The sequence below is a fragment of the Rhinatrema bivittatum genome, chromosome 2 (genome assembly GCF_901001135.1).
Source record: "Rhinatrema bivittatum chromosome 2, aRhiBiv1.1, whole genome shotgun sequence".
NCBI classification, from domain to species: domain Eukaryota; kingdom Metazoa; phylum Chordata; class Amphibia; order Gymnophiona; family Rhinatrematidae; genus Rhinatrema; species Rhinatrema bivittatum.
In genome coordinates, this window is record NC_042616.1 from 668,960,361 (window position 1) to 668,979,407 (window position 19,047).

At 39.7% G+C, this 19,047-nt stretch overlaps 1 protein-coding gene across 5 annotated transcripts in view; it reads left to right on the top strand.

The window, feature by feature from the left end:
* The window catches only part of TERF1 (telomeric repeat binding factor 1), a 276,338-nt gene extending 257,581 nt beyond the window's left edge, over positions 1-18,757 (top strand). For 4 of the 5 annotated variants that reach the window (XM_029591466.1, XM_029591467.1, XM_029591468.1 and 1 more), the window contains one exon: positions 18,447-18,757. In XM_029591466.1, the coding sequence (XP_029447326.1) occupies positions 18,447-18,623 (177 nt within the window). In that variant the 3' untranslated portion in view covers positions 18,624-18,757. The remainder of the gene's footprint in view (positions 1-18,446) is intronic. The other variant, XM_029591469.1, reaches the window with a different exon arrangement.
* The last annotated feature ends 290 nt before the right edge of the window (positions 18,758-19,047 follow it).

Here is a 19,047-nt window from a genome sequence, read left to right on the forward strand (position 1 = left end):
TCACCTAAATCAGCTCTCAATCACACACAGACACACATGATCTCTCTCTCTCATTTAAACACATGCTCTCAATCACATACTCACATGCTCCATCACCTAAACCAGCTGTCAATCAGACACAGACACACATGATCTCTCTCCTTCTTATACACACAGGCTCTTAATCATACATACACATGATTTCTCTCACACACAAAGGATCTCAATCATACACACATACTCTTTCACACAAACTTACACATACAGGTTCCCAATGGTAAACTTACATTCATGCTCTCTCTCTCACAGGCAGGCTCTCAATCACAGACATACTCTCTTTCACATACACAGGCTCTCAATCATTCACATACATGCAATCTCTCACTCACACACACAGGATCTCAAACACACATGCTTGCTCGTTCATTCACTATCTCTCTCCCCCACCCCGGGAACTCGCAGCAGCAGCAGCCTCCTCCCAACGCTAACCTCTTCATTTTCAGCCCTCGCGGAGGCGGAGTCCCATCGGCCGCGGTTGAAACTCCATTTTCTTCCGAGCCGCGCTGCAGTCTTCTTCCCGTCGGACACTAGCGTGGCCTCTTCTTCCCGCGCAGGCACCCGATGCTCTCCACTTCCTCTTCCGGGCCACGGGAAGAAGAGAGCACGCCGGTGCCGCTGACTCAGCGGCACCGGCGTGCTCACCAGTGTGGCCAGTGCTTTTCAAGCTAAAGTTTATCAAAACATGTATTCATTCCTCAATGATGCAAGAAAGACTTGGGCTATCCACCTTTTCAAAAGAACATGAAATTGTTGTTAGAATATTAAATGTAACAGGAAACCTCTTTTCCCCCAGTCCACAGGTTTGGTGAGGTGTCCAGTTATGGTCCATGAAAAAGTTGGTCATCCTATAATTATTCCCTACACTTACTTTTCTCCTCATATACAATTAATGGCTTGCTTTGTTCCCGGTGAAACTGAAAATTTGTTATATTTAAAGGAATTTTTAACGTGTGTTAATTGGTTATTGAAATTTGAGTTAAAATTGAATCTAAAACAGAGGCACTTTGGATTACTCAAACAACTCATCTTCTTAAATTTCCCTAAGATTTTTGGGTGTTTATTTCTACAAAAGAAACAGTCATCTGTTTAGAGGTAAAATCTTATTTCTGAAACAGTCCATATGTCTTCCTCTTTTCTTAGATGTTTGAATTGTATTAAGTCCTTTTTTTTTTTTTTTTTTTTTTTTAAGATAAAAGGACCTTGAAAAAGTAATATACACTGTTGAGTAAATTTTTAAAAGGGTTTTGGGACGGATTTTAATAGCTACGCGCGGGCATATTTTGTGCTTGCAACCTGGCGCGCACAAATCTACGCCCGATTTTATAACATGTGCGCGCAGCCGCATACTTTAAAATATACCTGCATCCACACAAAAATCTGTGTTTTTAAACATGTTTTTTATGTGTAAATTATTCATGCATATGTTTATAAAATAGGTAGAGAACGTAAGCGCTTTCATTGAATTGTAAATATTCGAGCATTCTGAAACTTATGTATGTACTTTCAGAGCAGAGCTACACTGTATTTTAAAGACTGCAGCAATCTGCAGTAAATCCAGGGTTGAAACTTCCAGGGAGGGGGAGGAAAAATACATACAGGCCAAAGGAAGAACAGGACCAGATTGGGGTTTCAATATTTGGCATGGTGTGATAGGTGCTCCTTATCAAGGAAGGCAAAAGCATAAGGTTTCAGCTATGGGCCAAAGGCTTCTGCAAATAGCTAGGATTTCAGTATTTTCCTGAAAGTCAGGAGATCAGGCATTCTTCTAGGACAAACAGGATGGTGGTCCTCACAGATGGGTGACATCATCAGATGGAGCCCAGCATGGAGAACTTTTGTCAAAGTTTCTAGAACTTTGACTGCACACTGAGCATGCCCAGCATGCCACTATCCAATCATCCACACGGGGTCCCTCTTCAGTCTCTTTTTTTTTTTTTTCCGTGAAGTAGTTGCCTCAAGGTGTTAGCCTGATGTCAAGTGGCAGAGAGTTCCAGAAGGAGAGAACTGATCCTGTAAAGGTCCTCTTCCTTGTGCTGGTGAGCCACATTTCCTTGGGTGCTGGCACTACCAGGCAATTATTTGGTATTTATTTATTTAAAATTCTTATATTCCGCTGCCTCCATACAATAGTTCGGCGCAGATTACAAGTGACAATCATAAAATTTAAAGACAGACAATAAAAGTATATATAAAATAACACAAAACTTAAAATCATTATTGATAAGCAGCAGATTAAAACACAAGCATCATCCAAATGCTATCTGAAAAAAGACTGTCTTCAATACTTTTCTAAAGTCTTAATTCCTCTAGCTGCTTCACTTCCTGTGGAATTGTATTCCATTCACTGGGAGCAGCTACAGCAAAAGCACACCCTCTAGTTCTAGCTAGCTTGAAATTCCTTACAGATAGAACCTCCACAAATTAGACTGTGTGCAGTGTAAAGCATAGGAGGGAACATACGGTCTTATCAAGTCCCTCAAAGCCCAAGAGGAGAGATCATGTACAAATTTAAAAGCTATGGTCATAAGTCTAAATTTTCTTCTCCATTTTATAGGAAGCCAATGTAACTCTCAAAATTGGCATTTTGTTGACGTCTGGAAATTCCCTTCAAAAGCCGTACAGTGGAATTTTGTACTATCTACACTGCACGCAAAACCCTATCTGATAAACCAATGTATAATGTACTACAATAATCCAGATGGGTAAGAACCAAGGCTTGCAACACTGATCGCAAAAATGTGGGTGGTAACAACACTTTTAGCGGAAGCAACATCTTTAATTTATAAAAAGCTACCTTTATGACGTGACTAACCTGCGACTCCAAAAGAACCCCCAAATTCTTGATCTCTGACTGTAAAGGCACTGCAAAATTTGTGGATAACCACAAATTCTTTCCAGTCTTTGGATCCGTATCCCTTCCTACCCATAATTTGTTGGTTTTCTTACTATTTAGAAATAAACAACGGGTGGTCAACCAATCTTTCAACTGTTTAATGATCTCCTGAAGTTTTTCCTGTGGAACTTCACCCTGAGCAATACTGGGCAAAAAAAATTGTATATCATCTGCATAGATGAAATACTTAACATTGAAAGCTTGAAATATTTTTCCTATTGGGGCCAAATAAAGGTTAAACAATGTCAAAGACAAGGCAGAGCCCTACAGGACATCAAACCTGATTTTAAACCAATCTGAAAATTGTTTCTATTTGAACCCTTTGTTCTCTGTCTGACAAATAGGAGCAGAACCAACTTAAAACAGTGCCAGCTATACCTATAGCTTGCAACATGTTTATCAGTTTGTCATGATGAAAGATGTTAAATGCCGCTGACAAATCTAACTGGACTAAAATGCCAGATCTACCTTGATCAAGACAACTTAGCAAAGTATCAGTGGTAGCATGGGCAGAGGGCAGACTGTCGTTTACAAGGAGATAGGTTGACGAAATAGTGGTGCCAGACCCTTGAGCAATTTAAAGGCCAGAACCAGAACTTAGAAGGTGGTGCAATAGGAGATTGGTAGCCAGTACAGTTACTTTAGAAGTTTAGTGACCAGAGCAAATTTGCTTGTGTTGAGCAGGCTCTGCACTGCAGCATTATGTATGAATTGCAGCTGGTGATTTAGCTGGTGATTTAGCTTTTTCGGCAGGCCAGTTCAGAGAAAATTGCAATAGTCTAGGAGAAGATTACACAAGCCTGGATAAACTGTAGTGTTAGGGGATGGAGGTTGTGAAGGTGGGAAAAAAAATCAGACTTTGTAACAGAGTTTGTGAGCCACCTTGGTGAATTTGGATGAAACCAAGGATGTTGACTTGGTGACTGTAGGATACTGTAAATCCTTGTATTATTCTTGAGCAGATGTGGGAATGGACTGTTTTTCTAATCCATAGCACTTCCATCATTTTGAGGATTAAGCTTCAGTTTGTTGAGGTGATCTTAAGACGGTTACTCAGGTTTGCGTTTGCTTGGTTAGTCGATGCATAGGGGCACAGCAGTTGAATATCATCGGCATAGGTTTAGTAGGAGATTTGGCAATCTCTGATTAGTTTGCCAAATGGGACCTGATAAATGTTGAATAGTGTGGGGGAATAAAATGGAGCCTTGTGGTACACCGTATGGGAGGGGTTACAGATGAGTGGAGGCCTGAACCAGGGAGATGGTCCAAGTATATCTATTTATTTATTTATTTATCGAGTTTTATATACCGTCATTTGGTTTCGCCATCACAACATATCTTGAAGAAAGGAATTTAAACCAAAAAATCTGGGCCAGAGAGACCTAGGTCTAAAGGGCATGTTATAAGCGCATGGCCAATTGTGTCAAAAGCTGCTGAAAGGTCTAAAAGCACATACACTGGGGTAGATTTTAAAAAGCATTTACTCGAGCAAAACTGGTTTTTGCTCGAGTAAATACACTTTACTCAAGTAAGTGGGCTTTTCAAAATTGCTACAATATATGCCATTGAATTGTCCATAGGATTTACTCAAGTAAGTGCACTTTACTCGAGTAAATAGCTTTTGAAAATTGCTACGATAGTATGTCACATTTACACGCATAACTCCTTTGAAAATGACCCCCACTGTAATTTCTTAATTTATTTGTATTTTATAGTGCTTTGATGTTTTGATGAATGGTGGTATATTAAATTAAATAAATTAAACTAAAACCTTATTTCCTTATGTGTAACCCCTTTTTTTGGAGGATTTGTTGATCCTAAGGGCACACAACTAATTTAACTCTTTGCTGCTGCTCCAGCTAACTATTCCATCCTATGCTAACTCTTAATCCATGGGGAGAAGCTCTCGCTTATGGCCCAGATGATGAGAAAAGGTCGCTAGTGTGTGTCATTTGGTGCTTCCCATGAGGTAAGAGACTGTAAGAACTCAGACAGGACCAGGTCTGGGTGTTAAATAAAAGTTTACTTATTAATACTTACAAATTAAAGTCCATTATCCAGAAGTGTGAATTTACATCTGACTGATGATATAGTATAATTCTGGGTAGGTAGGTGTCCTTTTACCAGACCACAGCAATCTTCCTTTCAAATGTTGCCATTTTGCCTTCCTTATCAATGCTTTGCATCTAACGCACCAGTGCTTATGCTGTTTCCTGTTTTCTTCATTTGAATTTCTTTTTCCTTTTTATGAAAGATATTCTTTTGGCTAGAATAGCCTCTTTCACCTGATCTTTTAATCATGCTGGCAGTCTTTTGACCTACCTTCCACCTTTTTTAATACATGGAATATATCTGATCTGTGCTTCCAAGATGGTATTTTTAGACAGCATCCATACCTGATGAAAACTCTTAAAGGTGAATTTTAAAAGTCCAACACACACCAAATTGGGCTGGCATGCACCAAGCAAATTTTATAAGTTGCCAAGATGCACATGTATCTGCTGCAGTCACACATCTCTCTTGTTTCCAAAAGATAACATGGTCTGGGTGGAGCCAAGAGTTGTGCGCGTAAATACTTATGCACCCTGGTGCATACTGAGGTCCCCTGCCGCACAACATTACTTCTGCTATGGATGACGTCTAATATAAAATAAAAGGATTGAGACATTTCTGAGAGTTTTAAAGGGTCTGGAGTAACTGGGAGCAGTGTAGACTGGGAGGGGAGATTGAGATCCTAGCTGTTAACTGGGCAAATTGGTAGACGAACTGTAAATTGGAATTGCTTCATCATGCACACCTTTAAAAGTTCCCCAACTTACACGGTAGAAGTGGGATTTGCACGCCCATTTAAAGTTGGGAGCATGTGCACATGGCCAGGTGTTGCATTCGTGCCTATTCTCGCCCTCACTCCACCCTCTCTACCTTTGTGGTGATTCCCTTCGGCTCTGACGGACAGATGCAGCCGCAGCTTCTCTCTGCCTCTTCGTCCCGGAATCCCCGGGCTGGCTTGACGCTACGGATCCGCCATGTTCCTGATGACGTAAGGGTGCGCGCGCGCGCTACAGACTTTGTACCAGCAAGGGCGCGAACCTCGGGGGCATCTCCCCATAGTGACGTCATCCGTTTTCAATTTAAAAGGTCTTTGTTTGCTAACTACTAGCGAGTTAGCAAGGAATCCAACGGGACTTGCTTCGGCAGTCCATGCTACTTGCAACTACGTTCTGAGTCAGCAAGGGGAATTCTTCTCCACTGCTCGGCCTTTTCAAACTTACCAGGAGTACCAGCTCCTCGGGGGCTCCGCTCTCTCTATTATTGATTTCAGATTGTTGGACGGGATCCGGTACTCGCTCAAGGGCCTACGTTCCCGAAGACTCCTATTGCCTGGAGGCAATCGCAGACGAGAACACAGTTAGTCCTAGTACAGACAGGAACCGGTACTCGCTCCACGAGAGCCACTGTTCCTAATCGCTAAGGGTCCCTTCAGTCTAAGTTATCGCAGGTACGGAGATCGTGAGTTACCAATGCAGATAGGAATCGGTACTCGCTCCACGAGGACCTATGTTCCTAATTCCTTTCTCATACTCTCTTCTTCCTCAGAAGATATCATATACCTGTATCTTATGGATTACTATTACAGATTAACAGATAGGAACTGGTACTCGCTCCATGAGGGCCCTCGTTCCTAAATCTCTCCTAGCCTCTCTTTTATTCCAGAAGCCATCCCATACACAATTATTGTGAGTTCTATTTCAGACTGCTTACAAGAACCAGTACTCGCCTGCGGCTCCTGTTCCTGAATACTGTTGCATGTAGAAGACACTACAGAGATCTATAATTGAGTGTATCATCTACCACTGGTTATGCCCAGCATACCCTGTCTACTCACTACCTATAGTCTCTCCTTACAGCTCAGCAACTCAGAGATTGTAATTCCAGTATCTGAGGGACTTCAGTCCTGCCGGGCATATCAACTCACTACTGCCACCTCTGGTGGTTCTACTTCCAGTCTAATAAAGAACTATCTGTGTTTGTCTCAATACTCCAGCCTAGCCGGTGGTCCCTCTCAGGATCTCCACTTGAGGGCATTGTCATCTGCCATCGGCCCAGGGATTCACTGTTTCTACTAAGTGTTATTCCTACACTAATAAAAGCGGTATTATCTACCACTCTGTGGGAGCCAACCCACATCAGACCATCACTCCTCTCTCTGCGGAAGCTGATCTATATCAGATAGCTATCTTCCCGTGGGAATCATACAGGTTGCTGGTTCATCTTTCTTCAGGAACAAAGCATAACAGTTGCTACTCCTTCCCTCTGGCAGAGCACTAACAGATTGCTACTTTCGCCCCCTGGCGGGGTGTTCGCTTATAGATTGTTAACTTCTCCTTCAACGGGAGTATCCAGCATCCAGATTCATAACAGATTACTAACTCCTCCCCTCTGGGGAGCTGGTTTCTAACACCAGGCAATTTAATAACATGAATGCATGTTATAAAATGGCTGCATCCCCACACACGCACCAATGTGCACCCGCACGCTGATTTGAAAGTTTCCATCTTAACCTTTGCTGTTGCTCTTTTCAGATTTTTCCTAACCATTTTTTTTCATTTTCTCATAGACTCCCTTTTGAAAGTTAAATGCTATCACAGTAGATTTCCTCACTGCCCTCTTTCCAGTTCTCAAGTTAGATTTGATCATGTTATGATCATTATTGCCAAGTAGCCCCAATATCTTTACCTCTTGCACCAAATCATGCGATCCACCAAGGATTAGGTCTAAAATAGCTCCCGTTCTTGTCTGTTCTTGTACCAGCTGCTCCATGAAGAGGTCATTTATTTTGTCTAGAAACTTTTTCTTAGCATGTACTGATGTGATGTTTACCCAGTCAATATGGGGTAATTGAAAGCACCCATTACTATGCATTGCTAATTATTAGCTTACCTAATTTATGCTCGCATTTTATTGTCTATTCATTCTGACTAGATGGACAGTAGTACACCCCTACTGCTATTCTGTTCCCCTTTTCACATGGAATTTCTATCCATAAAGATTCTACAATTGATTTTGTTTCCTGCAGAGCTTTTATCCTGTTTTACTCAATGCCCTCTTTAACATATAGCGCCATCCCTCTACCTATTTGATCCAGCTTATCATTTTGAAATAATTTTTACCCTGTTATCACTGTGTCCCATTGGTTATCCTCCTTCCACCAGGTCTCTGAGATTTATATCTACCTCTTCATTACATGCTATACATTCTAACGCTCCCATATTAATTTTTAGACTTCTAGCATTTATATGCAGACATTTCAAAGTATTTTTGGTTTTATTAACAACTGGCTTTTCAGTAAGAAGGACTTTGAACCACTAAACTCATAAAGAGGTGCCAGTGGAGGCAGAGAACACATTTCCTGGGATCAAATCTCTAGAGCCAACTTCATTTTTTAAGATATCGTATTAGGTTTACTTTGCAACAGTTGCAGTGCAAATTTTTTCTTCCATTAGTGTTGTTTGTTTCTAGAAGACAGTATATTTCAGGGTAGTTTTCTACTCTTGAAACCACAAAATCTCTCTGAAAATTTGTGTGAGGTAATAGTCATTATGGACACTGAGAAAAACAAAGTAACTAAAATACCTCCGCCATCAACATCATATTGATACAAAACAGTGATTGTTAAATTTGGAATGACCTCATACTGGGCATCATCGTGAATGCTCAATCGCATAAATATACTCTGCCGTTCTTTATAATCATAGGTCATAACAATTTTTACTGCATAGTGCTAAAAATGCTTGCTTATAATTATATAGTGAATTTCATCTTCTTGGTGCATGAAATACATTTTTTTTCAAATATTTTAAATATTGAGCGTAATCTATATCAACTTCCTTTCAATAGTTTCAACTTCGTTTCAAGAGGCTGCTTGTAGGAGTGCCTGACACGGTCCGTGTTTCAGCTGTGTACCTTCTTCATGGGGCCAAAGATATCTATAATGCATTACAAAAATGATTACAATGTATTTACCGCTTAAACAAGGCAAAAGAGAAAACTATACTAACGTGTTTAGCTTGAAGTCTGCTCAATAAAACTTGATCCTGTACCAAATGTTCGGCTTTTGTGGAGCAAAGGCGGCGAAGATGTAGAAATTGTCCTACTGGTAAATTGATTTTTAAACAATTTTAGTGATTAAAATATCAAAAAAATTAATTTGTTGTGTACTATATTGCATAGAAAAATGCAAATTGGAGTCCAAAGAGTTTAACCAATCCAGAAAAAGATGCAAGTTGGTTTCATCTCCATGCCAAAAGAAGAAAATGTCATCGATGTAACGATGGCTGCATTGGTGCTGAATATAAGTATTGCTCTTCAAAATTAGCCATGTATAGGTTGGCTAAGCTGGGGGCCATGGTGGCACCCATGGCTGTGCCTAGTATCTGTTGGTAAAATTGATCATTGAAGATGAAGTAGTTATCACAGAGAGCAATCGAAGCTATGGATACAAGAAATGATGTAGGGACGTGTTGGGGATAGTGTCTGGAATCCAAGGCTTGATGCAAAATTTGAAAGGCTTGATCCTGCGAAATGTTGGTATATAATGCACGTACATCCAGAGTAACCATCACAGTATCCTTGATGTTGTGAACCAATGAAAGTTTTTGCAACATAGATTTTGTATCCTTGACATAAGATGATATGAGGGGAATCATAGGTTATAAGAATTTGTCAGCGAAGACCGACAATGGTTCTAAAAGAGATCCAATAGTAGTGACTGTTGGTCTGCTTGGTGTATCTTTAGGATCCATGTATATAGTTGGAGCTCTGTAAAGATTATTATTAAGAAAAGAACATTCCTTAACTGTGAGAAACCCTGTAATAAATCCTTCTTCTACCGTATCCTTAATGTTTTGATACAAAATCGGTTCAGGGTCATTGGGAAGTAATTTACAATTGTTGGTATCAGATATGTGCTCAAATACAGTAGTAATATAGGCAAATCTATTCAGTAATACCACTGCCCCACCTTTGTCTGCTCATTTCATGATCACAGTTGTATTCTCCTTTAACATTTTCAATGCCAAATGTTGGTGTTTTGAGAGATTATACCAAAGGGGATCAAAAGATGACTCAACATTATCAAGATCATGTAAAACTAGATCAATGAATGTTTTGATGTGAGAATCTATTGGTCCAGGTGGTATCCAATGCGATTTTGGAAAAATCAATGATGAATCCACTGGGGGTATTTGTCCTGTAAAATATAACATGATCTGTAATTTCCTGAAAAATCAATAAAGATCACGTCTGGATTGAAAGGCATCATATTTATAGTACGGCACTCTCTAAGACGCTGATTTGAGAAGGTGTCAAAGTAACAGAGGACAAATTAACTATGGTGGATTCCTGACCAGCTCTGTAAGTGGGTTTGTGGCTGACCTTTTATGTCTGATCATGAATTCTGGATTGGTTAAACTCTTTGGACTCCAATTTGCATTTTTCTATGCAATATAGTACACAACAAATTAATGTTTTAGATATTTTAATCACTAAAAATGAAGATACAATTTAAACTACAATATACAGAAAACCTACTGACAGAAATGTGTTACATTTTTCCAGTTTCTACCCTCATTGTTTAAAAAACAATTTACCAGTAGGACAATTTCTACATCTTTGCCGCCTTTGATCCACAAAAGCCAAATTTTTGGTACATGCTCAAGTTATATCGAGCAGACTTCATGCTAAACACATTAGTATAGTCTTTTTTGCCTTGTTTAAGCGGTAAATACTTTGTAATCATTTTTGTAGTTCATTATAGATATCTTTGGCCCCATGAAGAAGGTACACAGACGAAACACCGACTGTTGGGCACTCCTACAAATAGCCTTTTAAAACACTGGGCTAAGATGTGGTCTTTCAATAAGCTAAGTAGCTTTTTGCATTGAAACAAAATTGAAACTATTGAAAGGAAGTTGATATAGATTACTAAATTGATATAGTTGATATAGATTATTAAGAAGGCTAGTTATATTTTTCTGTTTCTGTGTAGTGCTAGTCTTCTGTCTATTTTTCTAGATATTGATATTGCTGCTTTAAATTGTTGTGTGTCTGAGCAAAATAAAAATTAAAATATACAAAAAAAAACCAGGGGCTTGGTAAAACAGCTATTGGTAGCTGACTTAGTGCATTTCAGGAGGTAATCAACTCCTCATCAGTCTGCTTTGAAATTGAAGGAGACAGGCAGAGGTCCTCTTCTTAGGGAGAGCCAGGGAAAAAGCTTAAATTAGCTAGACAAATCTGGGGGAGAGTCTGTTCAAAATTAATAGAAGATACAGTGTCCAGTGAACAGCCCTGGCCAAGTGTTAACTGTTTTTATTGGAGTAGTTTACAGGCCTCCAAATCATATGGCAGAGTAACGGGAGACCAGCCGCTGCAGAGAGGGGGAGGGGAAGTTGAGCTCCCCTCACTGCCTGGCTCTATATCACCGTTGAGTCCCGCAGAGAGGACCCCACCGCTTAATCCAGCTGCCGGGAGAGACGTACTGACTACGGGGGAGGAAATCCGCGACCAAAGAGTGCAGGATTTCCTACCAGCGTGGCCCGGAGCAGTACCGACGGCAGCTTCTAGCCCCTTGGAAGATCAGGGGCAAGGCGGTGAGGAAAGGGGAACCTCAGGAGGAGAAACTTCGGCAGTTGCTGGTTCCTTTCCCACGATAGAAATTTCACCAGTGGTAAAGACCGTAAGTCTTTTCCTTTGAAACATTGTGGGAAGCCATAAATGAGATGAGAACTAATATTCTACAGCAGTTAACACCAGTAACAGAACAAGTAAGAAGGCATGAAAAGAAAATGGAAATGTTTGAAAATTCAAATTTGGAATTGGAACCACAGACTGCTACTATTCGAACTGAGATAAAAGGATTGCAACAAACACAGTTAATGCTGATGAAGGACAATAAGAGTACTGTTCAAAGAATAGAAAATCTTGAGAACTTTGCAAAAAATTGAAATTTAAGATATATATAAATTTTCCACAACTACCTATGAGATCTCCAAGAGAGGTTTTCAATAAATATATGTCTGAAATACTAAAAATTTCTGAAGATATGATGCCAACGATTATGAAGATATTTTATGTATCAAAGTTCAGAACAGAAGCAGTAAATCAAGAAGGTGATTTAGAGACCCGGAGACCTGTAATCGATCGGCCTCTTAACTTAACAGCGATTTTGGAAACAGCTGATACAGAATTGGCTACCCCCGCAACTTTGATTGTGATATTTGCATTAGAGACTGATAGGGAAAGGTTGTTAAAATTAAGTATAAAAAATAGAAATGAAAGATTTCTTGGAAATTTAGTGAGAGCTTTCCCTGATGTCTCTCGAGAGACACAGGAGGAGGAAAGCCTTTCTCCTCTTGAGACCGCAGGTCTTATTAACTGGGGCTAGATATTTCCTCAAATTCCCATGTAAATGCGTGGCTAAATATTTGCAAAATACTTGTTTTTTTTAATCTACCCCAGTTAACTCAGTTCTTGGTGGGAAAGACTCCCTTAACAGCTGAAATACCCTCCCTGGAGGCTTCTAGTCTCTCTTAAGTAAAAATGTTGCTGTAATAATCCTGTTATACCTTGGAATAGTTATTGTACTATTTTCCTCTAAGCTTGGAAGAGATCCACCCCCCCCCCCCCTTTCTGTGGATCTCATGTGAAGAGATACTATAATTAACTTTTCTTTGGTTTAATGTTGTGAAGATATTGTGTATAATTTCAATATCTGTATAACGATTGATGGTATACTCTTTTTTTCCTATCAAGAGTTGTTCTTGAAAGTATTGTAAATTGCATAAATAAAAAAAAAAAAGAGGACCATGCAGAAGGACAGTCACTAGATAACAAGAAACTGGAGGGGAGTGGAGTAGATGTAACTCCGTTTACAGAAGAGAATGTATGAGAAGAGCTAGGAAAACTAAAAGTGGACAAAGCCATGGGACCTGATGAGGTTCATCCCAGGATACTGAGAGAGATGTGCTGGCGGGTCCGCTGTGTGACCTATTCAATAGATCCCTAGAAACGGGAGTGGTTCCAAGTGACTGGAGAAGAGCAATGGTGGTCCCGCTTCACAAGAGTGGGAGCAGAGAAGAGGCTGGAAACTACAGGCCGGTTAGCCTCACCTCAGTGATGGGAAAGGTAATGGAGTCGCTGCTGAAAGAAAGACTAGTGAGTTATCTACAGTCAGAAGAATTGCTGGACCAGAGGCAGAATGGATTGGGTGACTAGGGAATTAGATAGAGGAAGAGCGCTCGATGTCATCTACTTAGATTTCAGCAAAGCTTTTGATACGGTCCCGCACAGGAGGCTTGTGAATAAAATGAGAAGCTTAGGAGTGGGTGCCAAGATGGTGGCCTGGATTGCAAACTGGGTGACGGACAGAGGACAATGTGTGACGGTAAATGGAATTTACTCTGAAGAGAGAGAGTGGAGTTAAGCGGAGTGCCCCAAGGATCGGTATTGGGACCGATCCAGTTCAATATCTTTGTGAGCGACATTGCGGATGGGATAGAAGGTAAGGTTTGTCTTTTTGCGGATGATACTAAGATCTGCAACAGAGTGGACACGCCGGAAAGAGTGGAGAGAATGAGACGGGATATAAGGCAGCTGGAAGAGTGGTCGAAGATATGGCAGCTGAGATTCAATGCAGAGTCATGTATATGGGGTGTGGAAATCCGAAAGAACTGTATTCGATGGGAGTTGAAGGACTGATGTGCACGGAGCAGGAGAGAGTCCTTGGGGTGATAGTGTCTAACGATCTGAAGTCGGCGAAACAATGTGACAAGGCGATAGCTAAAGCCAGAAGAATGCTGGGCTGCATAGAGAGAGGAATATCTAGTAAGAGAAAGGAAGTAATTATCCCCTTGTACAGGGCCTTGGTGAGGCCCCACCTGGAGTACTGTGTTCAGTTCTGGAGACTGTAACTCCAAAGGGACAGAGACAGGATGGACGCGGTCCAGAGAAGGGTGACCAAAAAGGTGGATGGTCTTCATAAAATGACTTATGAGGAGAGACTGAAGAACCTAAATATGTACACCCTGGAAGAGAGGAGGAGCAGGGGTGATGATACAGACTTTCAGATACTTGAAAGGTTTTAATGATCCTTGGTCAACAACAAACCTTTTACGCTGGAAAAAAAATCAGTAGAACCAGAGGTCACGATTTGAAGCTCCAGGGCAGAAGACTCAGAACCAATGTCAGGAAGTATTTCTTCACAGAGAGGGTGGTGGATGCCCTTCCGGAGGAAGTGGTGAAGACTAAAACTGTGAAGGATTTCAAAGGGGCATGGGATAAACACTGTGGATCCATAAAGTCTAGAAGATGGGAATGAAGAGTAGAGCCATGGGGGCGGCTTGCTGGAATGTTGGCTAGTACCTTTGATTACTACCCTTACTCAAAAAGCCTTTGCACGGTTAACGCAACCCAAAAATTGCTCTCTGCTTCTATGGCAGGGGGGAATGTGGAAAACAGGATTTGCATTGACAACAACCAAAAAGGACTGAACTTCACAATCTGGGTTAACAAATAAGAGAGGGGATGGCTTGCTTATTATGGCGGTTACTACCCTAAACCAGTTAAGCCTAATACATCACTTTGAAACCATATACAGCGTTGCTCTCTGCTTCAGCGCTAGGGGGGGAAAAAAGGATTTACATTCAGACAGCCAACAAAGCATCGATCTGTGCAGTCTGGGCATACAAGCATTGGGGTAACTTGATGGATGTGGCGATTACTACCCTTAACCATAAGCCTTATGCTCACCATTGATGCAACTCCAACATTGCTCTCTGCATCAGTGAAAGGGAATGGCAGGAAATTTGAATCAAACAGTTAACAACAAGGTTGATGAAACAGATAAGTATGGGAAAATAAGTGTGGAAGTTTGCTGGGCAGACTAGATGGGCCAATTAGTCTTTTTCTGCCGTCATTTTCTATGTTTCTATCTATTACGCTCAATATTTAAAATATTTGGGGGAAAAAATTATTGCAGGCACCATGAAGATGACATTTTTCACTATATATTTATTTATTTATAGCTTTTTTTATACAGACGTTCATTTGCACGACATCGGTTTACAATGAAACAAATAGATAAACGTAGTGTTAGCATTAGAATAAGAAGTTACATCTCAAACATTAAAAGAAAACATCACCACATTTCAGGACGGTTAGGTTACAGGGAGTCGGAGGAGGGTTAGGGTGAGCAGAGAGAGGGCAGAACTGCATTTTTATATATATAGGATCATAAGATATATGAAACAGAAGAAAAAACTTTATACAAGGACTTTTATATAAGGATACTTTGGTGGCTCTATTGTTGGTGTGGAAGGGAGTTATGAAAAGGCCTGTTTGAACAGCCAGGTTTTCAATTTTTTTTTTTTTTTTTTTTTTAATTTTGAGTGTTGGACTCTAGTCTTAATTCTAGGAGCATTGAGTTCCAGATGGAAGGGTCGGCAAGTGATAGTGCTCGTTCCCTGGTGGAGATGAAGTGTGTTAGTTTGGGTGAGGGTGTGGCCATGGTTCTGTTGTTGGCGGATCTGATGGCTTGTTTTGGGGTTTGGAAGTGGAGGGAGGTGTTTAACCAATGTACGTTTTGATTGTGTAGGGTCTTGTGAATTATTATTAGACTCTTAAAGAGAATTCTGAAGTGGATCAGGAGCCATATCAGGCGTGATATGATCGTTTCTTCGAGTGTTTGTGAGGACTCTGGCGGTGGCATTTTGTAACGTTTGTAGGGGTTGAGAGTTGAAGCTGGGAGACCTAGTAGTATGTTATTGCAGTAATCTATCTTAGAGAAGATTATTGCCTGAAGGACGGTTCGGAAGTCATTTTGATGTAGGAGGGGGTCTTAATTTTTTTAGTACGTGTAGTTTATAGTAGCAGTAATCACAAGCAAGCATTTTTAGCACTATGCAGTAAAAATTGTTATGACCTATGATTATAAAGAACGGCAGAGTATATTTATGTGATTGAGCATTCACGATGATGCCCAGTATGAGGTCATTCCAACATTAACAATTAGTGTTTTGTATCAATATGATGTTGATGGCAGAGGTATTTTAGTCACTTTGTTTTTCTCATTGTTCTACTCTTGCCATTAGATGGTGCTGGAGGAAGGAGAGACTGCTGCTGGGGACCTAGTAAGCTTAGCCCCAAAGCAAAAAGGAGATAGCACTCATCGGGAAAGTTCTGTCCTATGGCCCTCTGCAGGCAGTGAGAGGCGCAACAGACCTGAGGAATTCGTGGACAGAATAAAATAGAGAAGAAAGAAAGATGGGAAAAGGAGAGACAGGTAAAGACAGATGCTGAGGAAGGGAAAGAGTAAAATGAGAGGAAAGTTGGAGAAAAGTATGTGGAGAAAGGTGTTTCAAGGCTAGGGGGAATGGAAATGAGGTTGAAAGATGTGATAGAGAGGGAAAGAATGTTGAGGTAGTGGTAGAAAAATTATATAAAGATGATGGATAGAAGAAACAGAGAAAATTAGAGGGAGGAGGATGGATGACAAAGTATCAAGCAAAACAGATTAGTTTCAAGAAAAAAATGAAAAGGTACAATTGATGAAATGGAAACAATGGTAATGTTCATTTTAACTATTACAAACAACAGACCGCTAGCACTTTTCTATCAAAATGACAAATATGAAACTACAAGAATTTGGAATTATAGTACAGATTTTCCATAAATTTCAAAATGACATACAATAAATACTAAATAATTAAATACAAATAGTATAAAACAAATGTTAATTCAAAATAAAATAACATTGAAGCAAATCCAATGCTAAATAAAACCAGCAAAAGAGAATTAAAAAAAAGTTCATCCATCAGTTAATCAAAGACCTGTGAATACAACCGTGCTTTTACTAATTTCCTAAATTTCATAAAATTGCTCTCAGTACAGAAATACAATTGTAACAAATGGAAACAAAATGGAAAAGGAATAAAACAAACACAGATTTTTTTTTAATTTAATCTTTCTCTAGCATCTTAAATTTGCTACACACAAATTGTGCCAAAAATATTCCCTGGATAGAAATTTTGATACATTAGAACTCTGTTGCTGGCACAGTAACATAGTTGTCACTCAGTCTGAAACAACTGTATTGAGAATGAGGTTGTATTGCCTCACTCCAAGTACAGTTTTAGATCCCTGAGATCTAGAATTCCTCATTGTTTTTATTAAGCTAGCTACTGAGGAGTTGCTGGCCAAAGCCATGCTATAGTTTAAAAAAAAAAAACTTTGTGTTTCATAGCATAACTTGTATTATATGGTATTCTTATGCTTGACCATGGGGGTCATTTTCCAAGCGGATCGCATGCAGTAAGGGACGTTTCACACACAAAAAGCCCTTATCGCGTGCGATGCCAAGATGGGGGCAGAGTCGGGGCGGCACTGGGGCTGACGCTGCGAAGACTCAGCCAACAGCAAAAGGTACACTGCTTTTTCGCTGCCCGTTTCGCACCAAATAACTACACCTTTCATGGTGTAGTTATTTGGCGCGACGCAGGTAGCGATCACAGGACTCCCCCCCCCCCCCCCCCCCCCCCCCCGTTACCGCAGGATTCATTATGCCTTGCGGCATTAGTAAATCCAGCCCCATGTCAGGTAACAATCAGATCTTTGCTCCTTGTCTGGTCCAGGATCTATTCTAATCACCTGGTTTGTAATGTTGCCCCTATTCTAGGTAGCATTTATCATATTGCCTGGTCAACTCCCACCTTGCAAAGAGCTGCATCAGGGATTGCTTTTGAATTGGTCAACAGCAGATCGTTTTTGCCAGTACATTAGGGGGAGGCAAGATGCAGGGCCTCCACTTATGGCAAATCAAGTTTTGTAGAGGCAGTCATTTTGACCATTGAAATGACATCTCTACCTCTAGGTGCTCTCTAGTTATGAAGTTCATATAGGAGAATTGAGTTGAACTCTGATTCAAATATGGACTATCACCAGAATCTCACTTGAGAGCCTTCTGCTAAATTTTCCTCCTAAGCAGTCTTCTGAAGTTAAAGTTGGTAATTCTCTGCCTGTGAATGTATCCTGAGTTCATCCCTTTTCAGTTAGAGATAAGACTCCAGGACACTGATCTCTTTTAGTCTTAAGAACTTTCCAGCAGTTCCCATGTACTATGTTTTTATTCCAACACTAAATGCGTTGTGCATACCATGATCTTTAGTGCTGCTTATTGCATCTATTCCTTTGTGTCTGAAGTTCAAAGCAATCATGTAACTGAATTTTTTTTAAATGTTGCTTATATAGAGCTTTTGAGCAAACTAAAAACTGTGACAAAAAGTAGAAACACATTCTTAGTCAAACTGTAGTCTTTTTATAATGCTGAATGAGCATTTTTCTCTGAATTTTTTCATTAGCAACCAGCAAGACCATTAAAAAAATAATTCAGAAACACAACAGAAAGAGTTGCTTAGAAAGAAAATGTGTATGTACTAATAGTAGTCTCTTATATCTAAAGATTTGGCTTTGGGAAGAAGACAGAAAATTGAAAGAAGGCGTGAAGAAATTTGGAGTTGGAAACTGGACAAAAATTGTGGCTCATTATGATTTCAAAAATCGAACCAGTGTCATGTTGAAAGATCGATGGCGAACTATGAAGAAACTAAATATGGTATCCTCTGACAATGAAGATTAAATACTTATAAGCAAAAATTTTGATATCATTCATTTGAATAATAATTGTAGATAAATAATGAATTTGTTTGATTTAGAATTGTTTTTCAATTAAAAAAAAAAAAAAAAAAGCCTGATCTTTTTGTTGCTTTTTTTCCAAAATCAGTTAATATAGTGGTGGTGGTGGTCTTTTAAGCATGTTTACTTATGCATAATACATAACAGGAATTGTCTTTGCAAGGTCATTGTTCTCTATTTTTTTTGTATGTTGATTCTACTATCTAGAAAAAAGTTTTAAAACTGCTAAATCAAAATCATGTGTAAAAAAAAAAAAAAAAATTTCAACATATATAGTTATGAAAAAATACATTTGTTCTATGTACTTACAATAAAATATTAATTATTTTATTTTGGCTATATCGAGTTTTATTTTTTCTTCAACTATC